The sequence below is a fragment of the Gymnodraco acuticeps genome, unplaced genomic scaffold (assembly GCF_902827175.1).
Source record: "Gymnodraco acuticeps unplaced genomic scaffold, fGymAcu1.1, whole genome shotgun sequence".
Taxonomy (NCBI): Eukaryota; Metazoa; Chordata; class Actinopteri; order Perciformes; family Bathydraconidae; genus Gymnodraco; species Gymnodraco acuticeps.
The window spans coordinates 3,385,529-3,404,932 of NW_022991180.1; the positions used below are offsets into that span (position 1 = coordinate 3,385,529).

Sequence of the window (19,404 nt, forward strand, 5' to 3'; positions counted from 1 at the left end):
CACACACACACACACACACACACACACACACACACACCCACACACACACACACACACACACACACACACACACACACACACACACACACACACACACACACACACACACACACAGTGAGCTGGATCAATGACGCATGCCTCAAGAGCAATATTTCTGCCACAGTGAAATAACTTTACTATTTCTAATATATACTTTGCTGACCATGAACTGTAAGCATCCAATGTTAGATACCTCAGGCAGAGCGGAGTGTTTTTTAACTACATTTATTTCATAGAGAACTAAATGAAATTAGGGCAGCTATCAAAAGAATATTAAGTGCAAACTGTAATTACATTTGCTGATTGTTTAACCAATCATGGTTTAGATAAAGAACTTGGTGATTACAATTTTCATGAATAATTACAAATCTCAATCAAAGGTTATCAGATCTGAATATGATGGCTTTTGAAAATTATCAAAATTGCGATTAATATTCAATAAAATACTTAAAATAACATATTACAACACTACGTTCCACCTGCTTCTTGTTCAGGTCATGTGGTTTTAATCAGATGAAACCAGCATGTCTGGATGTCAGACACAATACACTAATGATCAATTAGGATTCAGAAAGGCTAGTGGCTCACTTTACATGCATTGCCTTGAGCTCACAACATACTAAAACACAATAAAGAACACTGGTACTACTTGAGGCCGTACAGCAAACGCCTTTGACTAATTGCAGTGAGCACAATGAACACATCTGAAGGAGAGATTTGATTTAAATGCAAAAGCAGAATCACTTGTTATGCTGTATAGGGGAAATTGAGTTGGAAGCATTCAGGATGATTTCATTTTACAGCGTGCGCAGTGTGAATAGCTTATGCATTTCAGCTATTTCAAAGATGGGTGTCTGTGTTTCGCAGGAGCGTGGGACTTGTGTTTTCAGCTCATATGCAAGAGCTCATTTCTATAGGTGACATCTTTTATTCCTCTCCTCTCCCTTCTTGTCACCCACTCTTCTTCCCATGAAATAGATTTGTCTGACTGACAAACTGAAAATATATATCATAATTATAATATCTATTATCTGATCATTTTCACAAAGTGCACGCAAACATGCATCACAAATCACACAGACTGCATTTAAAGAGAAGGAGTCTCAGAGCATCTAATAACTAAAATTGCTGTTGCCGAAGAATTGATGATTTATTAATAAAAGGGACAAATACACAAAGGAAAGCCTCTGAGTTTGACACCAGGTGTTTGACAGTACTTTGGGGTTTGTGGGCGGGGGCAATGATAGGATGTGGGGGGGGAGTGATGCATTTGTTCCTGTGTGATGACAGGAATAATAAAACTGACGTAATTAAACATTTAATAACTTCTAAGTACTTGAAGTGGAAGCGCATTATAGATCAAGAATAGCTTAGTTGAGTTTTGTCAGAAAATACTTCTCATGTCTCCCCTGCAGAACACTCCACAGCAGTGCAGTGGAGCAAACTCCTGCCATCTTAAGAAGATTATTAAAGCTTATCTTAAAAAAATATAAATCTGAATTTAAAAAACAAAAGCATCTGAAATTGTACCCAAAACTCAGAAATGTGCCTAATATGAGACCAAAATAAAAAATGGGAGTGGCAATAATATCTGCATGTTATATGTTTGTGACATATTCAACAGCAAATGCAACAGAACTCAAACAATGGTAAACATATAACTAAGAGTCACAGAGTTTTCTGTGAACACTTGTGTGTGTTCGTGCATGTACCTACGTGTTGGCATCTTGTAGATCTCTCTACATGCATTCACGTGTGTAACGCAGCGTCCACACGGCAGCGTGCGTTGAAGCTTGCCGGCGGGCGTGTCTGAAGGTCGACCAACAACCAATCACATGAATCTCCCGCCCCGGACACACAAGCACGCGGTTTGATTGGCTAGAGCTTGTACTGGCATATGATTTGATTGGCTGACGCTTCCGTCGAAGCTTGAAAAGTTGAACTTTTCTCAACTTTTAAAGCGAGCAACGGAGGCAAAGCGAAGCGACGGAACAACAATGCAGTTCGGCAAAGCGTGACGTCACCCCATTCAAAGTGAATGGGAAGCAGCGTTGAACGCACGCCGCTGTGTGGACGGGCCGTAAGAGTGTGCAAGTTTTGCTACATGCACCCGTACACCTCTGTGTTTATAAATGGCTCTCACCTGTAGCATTGTTTTGAGCCTGAGCAGCTGGTTCTTCAGCGAGCCGCAGTCCTGAGTCACGTGTTCGAGTGTGAGTTCATCCAGCATCGCCAAGTAGCCATGATGCCTGCCTTCAGAGGGGACAGAGCGTGAAGAGACCCTCGAAGCCTTGAGACTGTCATAGTGTTGAACAACATGGGCCCTGCGAAAAAGAGATAAAACCCAGAGGAGAGAGTCAGAGCCAGGCAGAGGGAATACAGAATGATGTTGGCTTTGTGTCTTTGATTTCTGCATTCTACTTTTGAATTCTCTTCTGGAGACATCCTTCCAGGCCTAACCAACCTGCTATCATTGTAGAAGTTATCTGGTCCACTCCAGCGATGGTGTCTATGCTGCTGCCCTTGCCGACCGGCCCTCTCTGAGCACTCAAAGTGGGACATCCTGTCAGCGTCTATGCAGAAGAATTTGGAGCAAGATAAGACCGAGTAAAGAAACCTGAATATCTAAAACAGAGAAGAAGCAAGTGAAGGATAAAAGAGCATAAACACTTTTTGATCTGAGCTGAAATGTATGAAGCCAGTGTTTGAGATATGGTCTTCAAGAAAATCACTTATGTTGCTGCTGTTATTTGTTGAAGTGAAGTGGATGTTTGTTGTTGAAGATAAGCTGCATTTCTGCAAAGGTTATAATGTATGTTTTTCTCTTTTTCCCAGCCAGTGTTTGTCTTTTACTACCACTCTAAAGCAAACACAAAAAGCAAGACTGAGAGTCAATGTTTCATATATTGTGGTAATGAATACTTCTGTGTATATTTCAGATACCCTATCTTGGGTATTTGCATATAAATCATGATCGGATCCCCCCTCCTTATTCTCTATTCATCTCCGACATCAAATGCAAAAAACACGCTCACACACACAGTGACAGGCCATTACATTTTCAAGGAGGTAAAAGGACACAGTATTTGGCAACACTCAATAGTACACAGCTGTGAAATGAACCATGAACGCCACAAAATTGACAACTAACAGAGCGAGACCCTCAGGAAATCAAAAGGACCCTTGAATATCTATGTTCCAGATAGAAAGGGGAGAAAGAGAGATAGACAAAAGAGAGATAAAGAATTACTGAGCAGATTGAAAGACAGCAATCCAAGGAATTCAGCAGTGGCATTTGATTTACTTTACCCTGAGTGTCACCACATAGCACAGGAGCAGACTTCAGCCTGAATCTGAACTATTACATTCCAGGAAACTTCAGCGCTTCCAGTAACTTCTTTTCAGCTCAGAAAAAGTCCTCTAAAAAGTAATTCAAAAGGAATATATTCCAACTTGGGGGTGAGAAATCCACAAAGGCAGAGAAACTCAGACGGAGAGTGGAGAGAAATGTCTCCTTGTCCAGTCAGCTGGTGAGTAGTTAAAGGGCCAGTGAGAGAAAGTCTACCCAGATCCCACTCCGTCTGCTTCTGTCTTTGTTGACAGGCTTGTTTTTCTGGGAACTCCCTAGGAACTGCAGCTGGGGAGAAATGACTGTGGTGGTGGTGGGGAGCAGCTGATGTAACTGGTTTGTGTCCAAGAAAGAAATTCACTAGCTGTAGCAGGAAAGAGAGAGAAGCTGGGGCCTCTCTCTTCTGTCACGGGACCCGGTAACTGGATGAAATGAATACATGAGGCCTCTTCTACCCATCCCTTTTTGTCTTCTTCTCCACTTCCTGGTCTGTGGCAGAGTCATGGTGTCTTTGGGAGGGAGGGAACACCATTTCCTATCCCGTGTCTCAAGGCCTGCCTTGTGGGCTGGGTCTAACTGGACTCTTCAGCTTCTCTTGCTTTCACTCTGACGCTTTAGCACTAGCCATGACACACTGCGCTATAAATATGGTCACTTCCCAAAAAGGAGTAGGAAGGGACAACACGCCGATTCACATTCCTCTGGAGTGAACATTCTCCTCTCCCTCTCCCTGTCGGTTTGCTTCACTCAAAACCAAATCATTGTTTACAGACTGAAGATGACATCAGAGGTGTAAAGATGCCTCAGTGATGTATTTGCAGTTGACTGTTTATTAGGCACACCTAGCTAAAACTAATGCAGTCTAATACAACAAGCCTGCAATAAATGTATACCATCTGCAAGGTTGTAATGTTCCCTTTTTGTCAAAGCTGTTTTAGAGAGCTGTTCATCTAATGTTATGATCATTTTGGAGGATGTAGTTTATATCAATGACATTACTTGATATCATAAAAGCTGATAAATAACTTCATAAAAGTTAGAATTTACTGCAGAGCATTTGCGGTGGGCAGCATTGCTAGGGGTGCCTGACACCTAACTATTGTACATGTGCATGGGTGCGTTTGCCCATCCATATATTTCAATGTGCCTTATTCATTGGCCATGAATGGTAATGTGACAGGGCTAGCTTCAGGAGTGCCTTCCTAGAATGCATCATGTTTGATTATAGGTGAGGTCAAAATGTCCCTTTTCATGTAAGTGACCCACACTACCCACTGAATCCATAATAACGTTGTCAACACTATTATTATGTGGCAATATGATGACCTGATCACCTTTAAAACCCACAAAGAAGTTATCTTACTGTTTCCCAATAAGATTAGCAATTGATTAAATCCACAAAGTGAAAATGAGCCACAGAGAAAGCACTGAAGACAGAAATAGATATCATATCAAGATGGTAGCGGGGGGTTTTAAGCTATTAAACTAATTGTGCTAACACCAGACTGCTGTTTTCAAGGCGATCAAATGTAGCCTCTGATCTTCTGAGCCTATGTATGCAATGTGGATGTGCTGTAACCATACGCAACTGTGTGTGCATCTGTTCCTATAAACAAAGGCAGCATGATACTGCTCCAAGTCAGCTGCCTACCTGTCATTCAGAGCTAGTTGTGAACAATGTTGGAGTTGTAATTAAATAACTCTTCAGCAAACAAATATTAGCAGTAACAGCACATAATAGACAATAAGGTGTCCATTAAAAGATGCTAATGGATGTTGCAGAGACAATTCTTCACCCAAGGCAAAATGGGATTTATTCAATTCTAGACATTATATGCCATAAAAGGATAATGCTGGAAATAGAATGCTCAGGCCTTGGTTAATGCATTAATTTACAATTATGATCAGAGCACTAACGCTGCAGGTGTCCGAAGAATAATGGATGACTTCCAGCCAATGATACTAAAGCATTTCTCATGGCCAAAGAATAACCTCGCAAATTTAAATCTGTATAAGATAAATACAATTTGTGTGTGCGTGTGTGTGTGTGTGCGTGCGCGCTGACCGTGCAAGCCGTCCTCTGGGAGGTCCACATCCAGCATGAGGTCATCCTCATCCAGCTCTCCAGATGCCGGAGGGTCCAGGTTGTTAAGCATATCCTGAGAAATCACAGGCAAAAATCATTTCGTTGTCATTAGATAACATTATGGGTACATTTTAGGCACATTATGAGTGCATTATATCATTTTTCCTCTGTGTTTTTGAAAAATGTGTTTTTGTTCGGGAAGCCTAACTGATGGGGATAAATATATCTAGACAACAGGGGCCAGATACAATTAAGTCAAAAACACACAATGCACTAAAGGACAAATATACAGACGCAGTTTGTATTTTTGGGTCACACAGCATTTTGAAACATTTAAAATCATTCCTAATCCTCCAATTAGCAAGACATGAATGTTTGCATGAATCAGGATCCTTTTGTCCTTGGTCTGGCATTAGCAATTCTTCTAAAGCAGCTTTTAGTTGCTACAAACCCATATTTTATTATGAGATATAAAAAACATAACTTTTTAGCACACAACAGGATTAATTGATGCTGTGACATAAAGTCCTTCTTTAACGGGGAATGCAGGTTGTTTTGTAGATACAGAGGAACTGGACTCAAGGGCAGGAACACATCTACATGTATGTGTAATGTATTAATTCCATTAATACTCCCTTTGTGGAACTTATACATTATATAAAATGGAATGTCATGCTGAACTCTTGTAATTAGATGGTGCTTTCATTGCTTTTGACATTTGCGCATTAAATGTCCTTTATCTTTATACATTTGTACTCTCCGTAATTGTTTCATGTTGTCATTAACAATCAGAACTTGTGAAGGACTGTCAAATACTTTTCCTGTGATGCCGTTTCACATGACTCTCACTCCAGCAGCAAAGTATTCCCTTCAACATAATACAGACACAGAACACACTTCTGGGAAAATATCACTCAATTATGAACGATAATACAGAACACTTTGAAAATCCAACAAAAACAGTACTCATTACAGCCTCGGAATATGCAGTTAGTCTGACTGCTGCGCTGCTGTCTGCCGAATAATTAAAAGCATACCCAAAAGCAGAGAAATGAATCAATAGTTCAAAGCTTTATTTTTCAAGGCAATTTTGGGCTTTATGAAACTAAATTGACAGAGCTTTGACTAAAGGACACGAGCATAAAATGAGTCATTATAGTAAATCTCATGTGTTGCACAATTACTGCCTGTAGATGAAGAAAAATGAATAAAATGGAAAAAACAGCTCGTACTTCTGCAGCCCTCCAAATACTGTCAGCAAAGCTAGGTATTAATTATCATCATCCATCAATTCATCCGTCCATCCATTCACCTACTATCTATCTTAAGTAGCGTCAATGGGTCAGATGCTCTTTTTCAAAAACAGCCTACACTCGCATATATCTGGTGAAATGTAACTGATATACTGACTTTCATTCATTTGACACGGTACTGAGGTACAACTCTTACATCGTTTATTGGCTCCAGCTCTTTTCAGCTGTCTGACAGTTCACTTCTGTGTATTAAAAGCTTTGCGCACTCTATAGTGCAGCGGTTCTCATACTGTGGTCCGCGGCTGCAGGTGGTCCGTGGAAAAAAGCTAAATAAAATCCACTTTTTATTATCAAGGATTTTCACGGACCACCTCATATATGCAAACTGTAAAAATAAGTACATATATAAAACGTAGATTTTTGTTATTGTTAATTAAGGACAACACTTAATTTCACCACTGGTTACCCATGGTTACGTGTGCGAGTTTAAAACCACAAACATGGATCGGTGGCTAGTATCAGGTTCTCTGAAGAGAAAAGAGGTTAACGTTACCCTTAATGAAGATAATGAGAGTGAGTCGGAGGCATCTACAAGCCAGATTCCGCGGAAGATTAAGAGAAAATACAATGAGAACTACTTGGAACTGGGATTTACCTACACAGGCACTGAAGATGGGCCTTTGCCAGTATGCGTTCTGTGCTACGAGACACTGGCTAACGAGAGCCTAAAACCAGCTAATCTTCGCCGTCAATCTTAGAATCTGGCTTGTAGATGCCTCCAACTCACTCTCATTATCTTCATTAACCTCTTTTCTCTTCAGAGAACCTGATGCTAGCCACCGATCTATGTATAATAGCATTGTTAGCTACAGACACCCGGGTGTAAGCATTGTTGGCTACGGACACCCGGGTGTAAATAGCATTGTTGGCACTCAGAATTGCCTGGAACATTAAAGATTTTAATTGTATTTCTCATTCTTCTCACATATTGCACACATCAGGAGTGAATTGTGGATGAATGCATGAATTATTATGATTATATAACAGAAATTATTTGTTGTATAAATGTCATTGTAACCAGTTATAGTAACTGAGAAAAAAATATGTCATTCAATTGCAGTTACTAATCAAAATGTTGTTACAAAAGGGTTACATTTGATCATATTGTTAAGTAATCTTTAGAAGATAATATTCATTCTGTTTGACAGTGATCAGTGTTCAGTACTGTTGCAGGGTTTATACTGCCTGGTTGTGCTCATTTTAACATTTGCTTGAAAAGGAATCAAAATGGCATCCAATGTTAGAAGATGTTTGATAAAGGGACTCCAGGCTACATTGCTGTGTGATATTTTCATGACCCTGTTCTTGAGCTCTGTTTTATTATATAAGTTAAGTAACTAAATATATATTGTTAAGAAATAATTCTATCATGCAGAGTGTGTTGTGAACTCTGTGATTCAACAGCGAGATCAATATCTGTTAGGAACGGTTATTAAAATGCACAAAACAGCGGTTTTGAGCCAATTAAAATGATGCCGTTGTGCCTGTTCTCACTCAGGGAAGGACTTGTAGGAGTACATGAATTTGACATTATGACATACACATTTTCGATCCATCTCTGACACACAGACATGCTCAATCAATCGAAAGCCTGCAGCAAGAGAAGCCTTCAAAATGGTAACAGCCGTGTGAAGGTCTTCCAGTGTGCTCAGTTTCATGGCACACTCTCTGCTCCCACCGTCAGCACCAGATGCATCTTACAACAAACACGGCTTCATCAAACACTGATTAAAACCTTTAAGATCACTGGGAAAGTTTTAAAGCTGAACTTCTCTGTTTGACATTTTGCCCACGAGTGACCCAGATGCCTTCACAACAGACTTGCAAAGCGAAATAAAAGCTCATTACAGTAACCTTAATTCTACTTAATGCTATCTTTTTGGGGTTTCTGATTTTCATTTTCATTTTTGTGGGCTGACTGTAAATTAGCCACGGCACATTATCATCCAAAAAGGCAAAGTTGGCAGGTGAATTTCAGTTTTAACTACTTTTTAAGACTCCACAAACTTCAGCCCTGGGTTACAGAGTCAAATCAATAAGTGTGAGGGAGACTTTACTTGTCTTTTTCGTATCTTTGTCCTACACAATGTAAGCTCCTCTTTTCAACCCAGTATCTGTCTATGTGGTTGTAATGACATCTCAGTTGAGCTACTCTATCAGAGAGGAGGGATAAAAAACAATACATTTTCAGGATCATTATTTTTGTATCAAGGTCAAACGCTTTCCAAAATAATGTTCTCAGATATACTGAAATATTATGTGATAGCCTATGCCGTGTCTTTACATAGAAATGTATAGAGTATGGGGTATGTGTGCTCAGCTGCTGCTCTCTGTGCATGTCTCTTGTGTGACATTAGCACCAGTACTTAACAGTATAATTTCTTATTCTCTATATCTTGGGACTCGCTTGTGGTTTTAATGGAGGAGATGTCCTCTACCTCAATCATTTCCAGATGTCATTGTAATCCATTTACCAGAACTAGGTCTTTAAATACAGAGAGGGATAGCTGCCTTATGGGAAGGTGAAAAGATGGAAATATACAACTGTCAACAAAAACTGTAATTGGCAAGGACTTAAATGTGTTGAAACAAATACTGACCAGTTTCAGTTTAAAGGCTCTAACCAGCATTACGTGTACTCCTGTATAATCTCTATCATAGCAAAATTGTAAAAATAGGTACTAAAAATATAGGTAGGTGATTTTGTATCTTTTTGACAGTTGCACTACCGTCTTCTCAAAATAAAATAAACTTTGCATTGAAGTTTTTCTCAGCCTGAACTGAACCTGTGCTGAGCCGTGACTGTTCAACTAAGGTATAATCTAAATCTCCAATATTGTTTACTGTTACACCTAGAAAAAGATTGTTACAAATCGCCATATCCTTTCCATTACTGTTCATTTACGTTGTGTTATGCTATGCGCAGGCAAACACTCAGAGAACAAAACAGAAGCAGAGTGAAACAGGAACACGGAGTGAAATTATTTAATGAGCGATGGAGCTACAGAACAGAGCAAAATACAGTTATGTAACTCTCAAATCAGCAGTATACCTTCCCAGCTCAATCTTTTTGCCATTTCATTTTGTGCGTTGTGCGTACTGTTAACAAATTGACAACAATATGCTTCCTGCGTCATAGTGTATGTACTTTAGACATAAAACAAAGACCGTCAACAAAGCAGCCGTTCTGTACTCCTCTGCCAACAAGCAGGCACCTCAGGCTTCAGTTTGCACATTGCACTGCTTTATGAAAAGGCTTTGTTACTTAGACTGATAACAATAACTACACCTTTTACCTAAGTTGTTGTATTGCTTTTAATAGTACACAATTAGTGCCCTGCTTAATTTGAATGACCTTCTTTTGAGAGAGAGGTACTGCAATCGTTATGCTTAATTTATCGTTTCTCTATTTAGTTTTACATACAAAATGCAACACAGAGTGAAAATACGATATACTGTGGGGAGTAAGGTAAACACCACAGTTGAAAATAAAGACATTACAAATCCAAAGCTCTGTAGAAAAATTAATTTTTGTGCAAAAACTAAAAGAATATTTTGTAGAAATGTAATTACAATTCTGTTAGTAAAAGTAGATTACGTTTCACCCAAGCCTTACCAGTGAGCTGAATTAAACTACTGCAAGAAGAAGACAATCAAATATCCATGAGACTAGATACTGAATTTCATCGGCATAATTTAAAAATCACAAGGCGCATGAAATGTAAATGAGAATACTGCAAGTTGAATTGGACATGGAGTGGGGAGAGATTCAACAAATCAAGTGTTTAATAAGGTTAGTGCTGACAATGAGAAATACATTACTCTACCCTCTAAAATTGTGTATTTTTAAAAGTCTGTTTCTGTTATATGAATGATTATCTAATGTAATTTATATTGCAGCCTAGAGTTTTGGACAGTGTCACATTATGTATATTGGTAGTCTTGTATGCGGCACATTTGAACTGAAACAAAAACCAATTACTATGTTATACACATAACGTTGCACATGTATTATTAACCAATAGTTCAATGGGTCACCTCTCCTAGGTATAAATAGTCCGCCACTGATTATGCTTTTTTTTTGTTATAACTGCAGCATCTGTCTCTCAAACAAGATTTGTTAAACCTGCTTTTCTTTGTGAACTTGTGTTGCCTGTGTTGAGAGAAGTGGTTATAATAAGCAGCATGGTAATGATTGCTGGTAAAATAATAGTCACGACTGTGGTCGGAAACTAAAGGGAGTCATGGAGGATAATGATAGAAGTGTAGGCTGTAATTTGGGAATGACTCAGACTGCTGTTGTCAGAAGTAGTTTGGGATGGTCTCTATTGAAAGCACTGAATGCAGCAAAAGGGGTTACACATAGAACCATTGTTTACCTTCACAGGCTGCTGCTGTCAAATTAAAATAAAGAAAACTAAAGCAGGTGAGCTATAAGCCTCATTAATGCAGCAGCATAGCCGGTTCACTGGCAGCTTGTTCCATAAATGGCTGAGGACTGCAGACAAAAGGCTTAAGCACCTCACTCATTTAAACACTAATGAAATGACCTGTCTCAACCTTGCTCTACAAAAGCCTAAAATTAGAGGCAAAATAAATAAATCCGGGATAAGAGGCAGCGGTAAGTGTGCAGCTTTGAGGAAGCTGGAAGGATTACGGTACCACCAGGACATTGGGTAATACACAGAAAGGGAAATGGGTAAAACATTCACACGAAAACCAAACTGCTAAACTAGAGAAAATGGCAGCAGCTGCAGCACATTTCGAGCAAGGTTTCATGCTGCGAGGAGGGACAAGGGGCTGTAGTTAAAAAGGTAATGTACTTCTGTTATTAAGAGGCATTCTAAAACACCATAACAATAAGCTTTACTAAATCCAAAGTTGGTAGATCTGTTGATTCTATTCATGTTGAATTCAAGTTGAACATAGTATTTGGCAAATACTGAGAGGGGATAAAAGGTATGCAGTTAACAATATAAATCAATCCAAAAACAAACCCTTCAACAGCCAAACTGCTAATTCCATCCTTTGACACAGTCTAGAGAAAAAACACATAAGCTGCACGGATACATTTATATATTTTCACAGCTTTTTTTCTAGGATCCTTTCCATTTATGACTGACAAAATAATAAGTATTCTCGGATACTCCAAAATGCTTCTACCATTTAGATATAAATAGTTTCCTGGTCTAGAGATGCCGTTGCGTTGCATGATGAATTGCGCTGAGGCCAGGGAAACATTAACAGGCGCTGTGAGAAGGGTCCCGCCATCTCTCAATGCCAATTTTGTAAAGCTGGTACTGTACTGAGCTGCATGGTGCATCATGGGAGTGTTATTATCAGCTCAGGTAGCTCCCTCCTTGATTTTGCATAGAGGCAAAAGAATGCAGATGGAGCCATTTATAGCCGGAAAGATACTGGGAGTGGACACACAAGCCAGGAACACTATAGCAGCCACAGTGTGTTGTCGTAAGGAAACACACTGCCTCCAAGTGGACTGTGCACGCCACTGCAGTGTAGAAACATTAAACCTGCCAGGAGCTTAATATCTTATCTAATCTTTCATGCCAACGAGGAACAAACACAGCGAGGGTTTTGCTTACATAAATGCTATAAACACTAGTTGCGTTCTTCTTTAAGAGGATTCAACTGTACTTTTTGCTCACAGCCATGATTACATGCCTTTCCTTTTTAATAACCCTAGCATCTAATTCAGAGCAGCAGGCTTATGCATTCACAAGACTAAAAGAAAAGCTATCAGCAAACTCCTGGCCTTTCATTCAACTCCTAGCAGACTGTCACTGTCCTTACAGACCACATGGATTATGCAGCATAAATCTGAAAGAATCACAAATTATATTGGACACAGACACTGCTTTGTGACAAGATTATGGCCACGTTTACACGGAAACTAAATGGAAAACGAACCTTAGTCGATATCAAAAAAGTCTGCCGTCCACACGGAATCGGCTCAAGAAACGTGTCCGTCTGTAAGAGGCACTGTACTTCCGCCACAAAATACACCAAAGGCAGCGAATAAGACCTCCGAGCATGGTTGCCATGGTTGCCTGGTTGCCCTTCTGTTTATTCTCCACGGTGGATTTAGCAACATGTAGTTCATGTAGTTCTCCATGTCCAACATCTGTAGCATGGTCAGTAGCGTCTGGAGCACGAAAGCAACCCTGTGATCCGCCATTGTTGTTGTTGTTGTTGTTAGCGAAACACATCAGCAATGACGCGGGGGTCAGCAGCAGAGGTGGGGAGAGGCAGGGCTATGGCGTCATCGTTATCAGGAAATGATCGTATAGGACGTACACACGGAGCCGTTTGGCCCCTAGAGCATTTCGTCCGCAGATCTACCCACCTTGGGAGCCGTTATCGATTGAGGGCTCCGTTTCCGCGGTTCCGTTACGGCCTCGTGTGGACGAACCGCCCATACGATAGAGAACTGTATCGGATACAACCCGTTTCGTCTCCGTGTAAACGTGGCATATATTTGTGGTTTTCCAAGGAACTACTTACTATTTCCAGTGAACAATGGCAGAAGGAGTAAGAGAGAGAGACAGACAGATGGGAAGAAAATAGGATGAATAGGGTGGAATAGAGAGCTCAGTGCATCTAATTACAGTAAGTGGGCTCATTTTCTCTAATCAAATAGCCCAGTTAAATATCTCAAAGGCAGATTCCCCATAGAGCCGATCTTCACACATCAGCTATCAGTCACTGAATCTCACCCTATTCTTCTTTATTCATATTGTTCCTCTTTTAGAGAGCCCCAAAGCTGAAATCATGTATGTATCTACAGATTTGTAGCAGTGCTGGGTTTTGTTGCATTGGCCTGGGGCGGCAAGATGGCTGCTACTGATTATAGTCACAGGGGACACACATCATCTAGTTAAATACAAACTAGCAGCCCTGTGGCCTTTTCCTTCTGCAGAATATCCCAGCATTGGATTTTGACTTCAAATATTCAAATCCCAAACTCTTTGCACAGTTATTTTAATTGCAAAATTACAGGATATTATATTATAAGTATAATAATGTTGCCGTAGTAAATCCTGCCAAGCCATGCAAAGATCATCTTGTACTTCTGAACTGTTTTGTGGTACATTCAGTAGAAGATACTTTAACTAGCACTGATTACAATTCTCCAATCTATATCTGATTATTCTCACAATACGTAATTATAAAAAGATGTAAGCACTGCTATCAAGTTACGTTGTACTTGGGAAGCACAATATTTGATAAAACGTAGGATTGGATAAAACAACATACTTTTTGTTCTGCTATATGAACAAATAAAGGACTCTCAAGCCACATGACAAGTCTACCACATGACAGTAACTGCACTAAGAAATTAAGAATGATTCTTAATCAGATTCACATTGCTACAGCGTGTGTGCTTGTACTGACAGCACCAATGCACACAGATCACACACACACACACACACACACACACACACACACACACACACACACACACACACACACACACACACACACACACACACACACACACACACACACACACACACACACACACACACACACACACACACACACACACACACACACACACACACACACACACACACACACACACACACACACACACACACACACACACACACACACACACACACACACACACACACACAGCTCTCTTGTCCTTTTCTTATTGTTTTGATAACTTTGCCAAATTACCATTACAAATGCCACTATTGTGAGATAAACAAGTTACATTTTCAGTGGCTCAGAGTTTTCGTCTCCTTCACATGGTATAACAGTAAACACATAAAGCGTATTATATCATTTCTAGTCCAGCTCATTTTAAGCTCTTTACGCATTCCTGCGATCAGGTGCCGGGGTACAGGAGTACAGAGAGCCAAAGACAAGGCCAGCAATGCTATTACCACACAGTCAGTCGCCAGGTCAGCATTCCTCTAAGGGAGAGAGAAGCCTTGGCAGGAAAAATGCAGTGAGAGCTGGCAGAAACCTCGTGACACTTTTGCTTTCCTTTTCAGCCTTTGTTCTGCTCGTTTAATCCCTAATTATAAAAGGAAGGAGGAATCTTTAAAAAGTGGAACTGATTAATGGACTAAACAATGTACAGTGTGTGTCTGTGTTGTGCTAAAGGTTCCCGAAGTTGTAATCAGGTACAGTATATGTACTTGGTAATAGCCTAAAAGTGTATTAGCTGAACAAAGTCAACCCCCTATAAAAAGGGAAATTACACTTAATGACATCAGAAAAAACACCTGCATTATTGTAAACCAACACTTCGATAGACTAACTCTTACAAAAATCTTAACTTTTTTAATCACAGACCAAAGAGATGAAAGTTGAAGTTTCATAGTACTGTTTTAATGTAAAACAAATGAGTATAATTTCATATTAAATAGGATAAAATTGAAACTAAGGGGCCTACAAACATAAGCTTCCTCACACCCTGATTGAGGATAATCTAAAGTGTGCTCCTGAAGCTTACATTAGGTACATTATTATTTTTGTATGTAATGTTTGCTGCAGGCCTATATTTTTGAATTACTTAAGATTGCCTTCTGATGCTGGTACTTATGTACTGCTATCAAGATGTCATAAAAAGTAAAGTCATACCCTTTACCTTTCTTTCAACCCTCTCACTCTTAAAAACAACAACACTTGGAAATGAACCCACTTCTCACTCACACTAGCACATTCTACGACAACTAGCAATCAGGTAAAGCTGCAGTAGCTTTAAGTGTTACTGAAGTTTTTTGCCTTATTGACCTCATCATCGCTAAAGGCTTTTGGCTGTTCTCCTCCCCTTTCCCTTTCTGTCTGAGATGTGCCACTTCACATTTAAGAGAGGAGTGGAGAACATTACATGCTCGTGGCAGCTGCTTCAACAGGAGTGCTTATCAGTTTAAATATGAATAATTGTGAGATTATACAACAACAAAAATGTCATACCTGGAGCTGTCATTTGATTGACTTTCAATTAGTCAATCAACTAAATATTTCTTACTGAGAAGGTTGTTAATCTGACAGCTTTCATATTGAGTGAGTTATAATATTAAGTAGATATGAGATCTTTTAATTTTTGATTAATTCTCAAATTTTCTTGATTAAAAGTTAATTTTATATGATTTTTTAAACCCCGACAACAGTGGGAAGGGATTAAACTGACGGCAAATGTTTTTAATAAGAATCGTTTTTTAGGACTGACATATTAAAGGTGCTTTGAGCTGCTGGGAAATTATGACTATATTGTGAACAAATGTTTTAGAAATATATATTTTACGGGTTGAAAATTACTCAACAGGCCATCTTTCCACCCTGAACCTTGCAGGATAATGCCGACAGAGTCGACAGGTTTGTTCTAATTCGTGTCATGAAATGTTAACTAACATTTTTTTATTTTAACGCCCACTGAGCCACTCATGCTTCACACATCCATGCACTCACCCTGCTCAACCCCTCCCTATCTCCCACAAAGGCTCAGACTTAAAAAAAAGATTCTAAATTATTCAGTGAGTGAAGTAATGCTGAGACCTTGGGGTGAAGTTACACATTAACAAAATTAAAAGGGAAAGCTGGAAACTGGGACTCACCATGCTGTTGAGGTCTGAATCATCATAGCTGTCACATGGATGTGTCCCCGGCCCCCCAAGTGGCTCGAGACCATCCTCATCCCACATGTAGGTTCCACCAGAGCTGTTGGAGGGCGACATCTCCACAGACGAAGCATGAAGGACGTCAGCCGGCTCTGAAGACAAGCCCAGCGGTCCCTGAGAGTCCTGCATAGGGCTCTCTTCTTTATGTCCTGCAGAAGATAAATAAACGCATGTCTGAGAAACGGACAAAAATTTAACAAACATTAAATGAAATTACGAAAATATCTTACCTGCCAGATCCATAGTGTCCCAGTCAAGGCTCTCATTGAGAAAGCTGTGTAAGCGAGTTTGAGTAGTGCTGTCAGTTATTCTGTTGTCAGGCAGGTCCCCATCACTGAACCCATCTCCCAGACAGTCAAAGTCATCTAGAAAATCTTCACTGGTGTCGCCTCTGTCTAGAGAGGAGGCCGAGGATAAGGACATGTCCTCCAAAGTCTCACCTGCTGTCTGGCCAGAGATCTTAAGCACACTTTTTCCTCCTTTTCCTACTCCGGAGCTTCCATCACTGTCACTGGGAGAGACTGCTTTTGCAGTCTCACTAGTCCGCTCAATGTCTATTGCTATCCCTAATAGCCCTGCAAATTCAGGGGCAGTTGAAGGTCTGATATCCCCCTTGACCCTACATGGAAAAAGTGGCTTTTGCTGTTTGGTCTGCCCAGATCGAGCCGGCCTGTAGCCCAAAGACAAACCACTGCTTCCCAATGACTTGTTGAGCACACAGCTGGGGAGCAGAGGCTTTCTCAGAGGACTAGGAGTAGTGGGCGCTGGAGGGATTGAGAGAGAAGAGGCAGCTGAAGGTGGTCTACTGTACTGAAGTCCTCCACCTAGACCTCCTGAACCTCCAAGGCCGCTATTCAGGCCTCCGAGTCCTAAACCCACTCTTCCATTGCTCAGCTGAGGGGGTTTGAGAAAACTACTGCGAGGAGGCCGGAGCTGAGTGTTTGCCAGAGGCTTGGCTAGCTCTACAGCCCGGTTGAAGGAGAAGGACCGCGTCATAGGCTGGCTGGTGGGTGAGGGAATCTGCTTGAAGTGAGTGAAGCTGTTTGAGCGCACCATGTTGTCAAGTGCCAAGGTCGTCAGGCTGTCACTTGACTGGGACAGGCTGTCTTGAGAGCTGCTTCTGGGAGAGCTCAAGCCTGCTCTCGGCCGCACAAGTCGGGATTCTGACCCCGTTCGAACTGGACTGCTGAAGCCATTATGGGCTGCAATTTTAGGACCTCCGTTCAGTGGGCTTTGGTCTAGCTTGGTCACTACTTTGGGACTCATCTTCAAGGATTGCTTGGGGATGGCCTTGGGACTGGAGACAGCCACCGTCAAAATACCTGACCTCCGCATCTTGGGCGTCGATGGAGAGCCAATTCTCACCTCCTTTACCAGAGGGGGGAGCAGTGTCTGAGCCTTTTCTTCAACTCCATCCTCAGGGCTGGTGGGGCTCGAGGGGGTTGTCCCCTCGTCTCTCTTCCATTTGAAGGAAAATGAAGAGGCTCGGATTACGCCATTTGGCCGTGTTCCTGAGGGAGTGATCTTTCCATCCTGAGTGGGGGTGGTCGGGTGTGTAGAACCATTGGACAAGGGGCTGGCAGCACCAGTCGAGGAGCGTCCACCGAACTTAGGCAGTCTGGATACCATGGCGGACCTGATGTGTGATTTTTCTTCCATTAGATGCCAAAAAAGGCATGGAGGAACATGGAATCACACACAACTGGGGAAAGAATACACAAATAGATGATTAGATTTCAGTGTGCATGATTTGACTTAGAATGTACTGTAGTTGAAAATCCTACAAAGCAAACACAGTCAGACACACAACAGACACACAAACACACACCATATGCCCTGATAAATAGTAACAACACTAAGGGTAGTTTTGTCCACCTGCTGTCCCGGAGTGGTTGCCTGTCTGACTGTGAGGAGCATTAGGGATTAAACCGGCAGCTTACAGGATGACTTGAGGCTTTGTCACGGCAAGTCTGGCTTTATACTTTCACGTGGTCATGTGAGAGACATAAAGGCTAAATTAAATCTGACTTTACGCAATCCGTACACGGCCACAAATTTAAATCACACATGGAAAATCACATGTCTCTACTTTAAACCATGCATAAGTTATTCTTGACTCCATTCAAAGCAGGAAACAAAAATGTATGAACATAAATCCATAGCAGGAACCAGAGTATTGTGTTTATTATTATTGAATCTCCCAAAATGTATGGGTATATTAAGACAGTTAATAGAATAATGATAACTTTTTTTTTTGTTTCACTGATGACATGACCTGGAGTTGCCACAGGTTTTGGAGGATATGGCGCCGAGATGCCTGGCCAACAGAAGAATGGGCAAACGGATATACACCGCCTGGGGGACAAGGGGAAACCAGTGTTGGGAAGGTAGCCAGCACACTTTGAATAGTGAATGGAGGACGTACAGCATGTAAGCCAATGGAGGGAGAACACAGGGCCGTTTCCTGCTACTCGTTGTTAAATTCATCTGTTTCCAATCAGCCATGTGACAAGTGTACATGTGTTGGTGGTGCACCTGCGTGTTGCATCCATCTGGCTAGTGCTGGAAGAGAATAGGAAAGTTACTGAAATCCAGATGGCTGGAGCGGTTAACAGAAAGTGATCCATCTGCATGAGGGAGCAAAGCAGTGACTGAAAAACTGTCTGCAGACGGTTGCCCCAGATAGAAAATAAATGTATTTTTTAGAAATGCAGGCTGTTTTGTTGATCAACAGTAGATCAAGCACTCTCCCCCTTTTGAGTAGATCCTTTGACAAACTGGCACATAGACACAAAGGCAGATACTGGGGCAATAATCCACTCAACTTCTGAATTAGTGGGGGAGGGGCGTTGTGTGAAAATGTGGGTCTTGTGTTCTGGAGAAAAAAAACGTCCACATACCCTGCTGCCCCACATTCCCATGCAGACACACACGTCTACAATCAAAGAGACACACTCATAA

At 41.0% G+C, this 19,404-nt stretch overlaps 1 protein-coding gene across 5 annotated transcripts in view; it reads right to left on the reverse strand.

The window, feature by feature from the left end:
• The window catches only part of ccser2a (coiled-coil serine-rich protein 2a), a 55,406-nt gene that overhangs the window by 21,620 nt on the left and 14,382 nt on the right, over nt 1-19,404 (reverse strand). For all 5 annotated transcript variants that reach the window (XM_034237880.1, XM_034237881.1, XM_034237882.1 and 2 more), the window contains 5 exons: nt 16,674-18,145; nt 16,381-16,592; nt 5,454-5,547; nt 2,504-2,612; nt 2,183-2,363 (listed from right to left, as the gene is read on the reverse strand). In XM_034237880.1, the coding sequence (XP_034093771.1) occupies nt 2,183-2,363; nt 2,504-2,612; nt 5,454-5,547; nt 16,381-16,592; nt 16,674-18,102 (2,025 nt within the window). In that variant the 5' untranslated portion in view covers nt 18,103-18,145. The remainder of the gene's footprint in view (nt 1-2,182; nt 2,364-2,503; nt 2,613-5,453; nt 5,548-16,380; nt 16,593-16,673; nt 18,146-19,404) is intronic.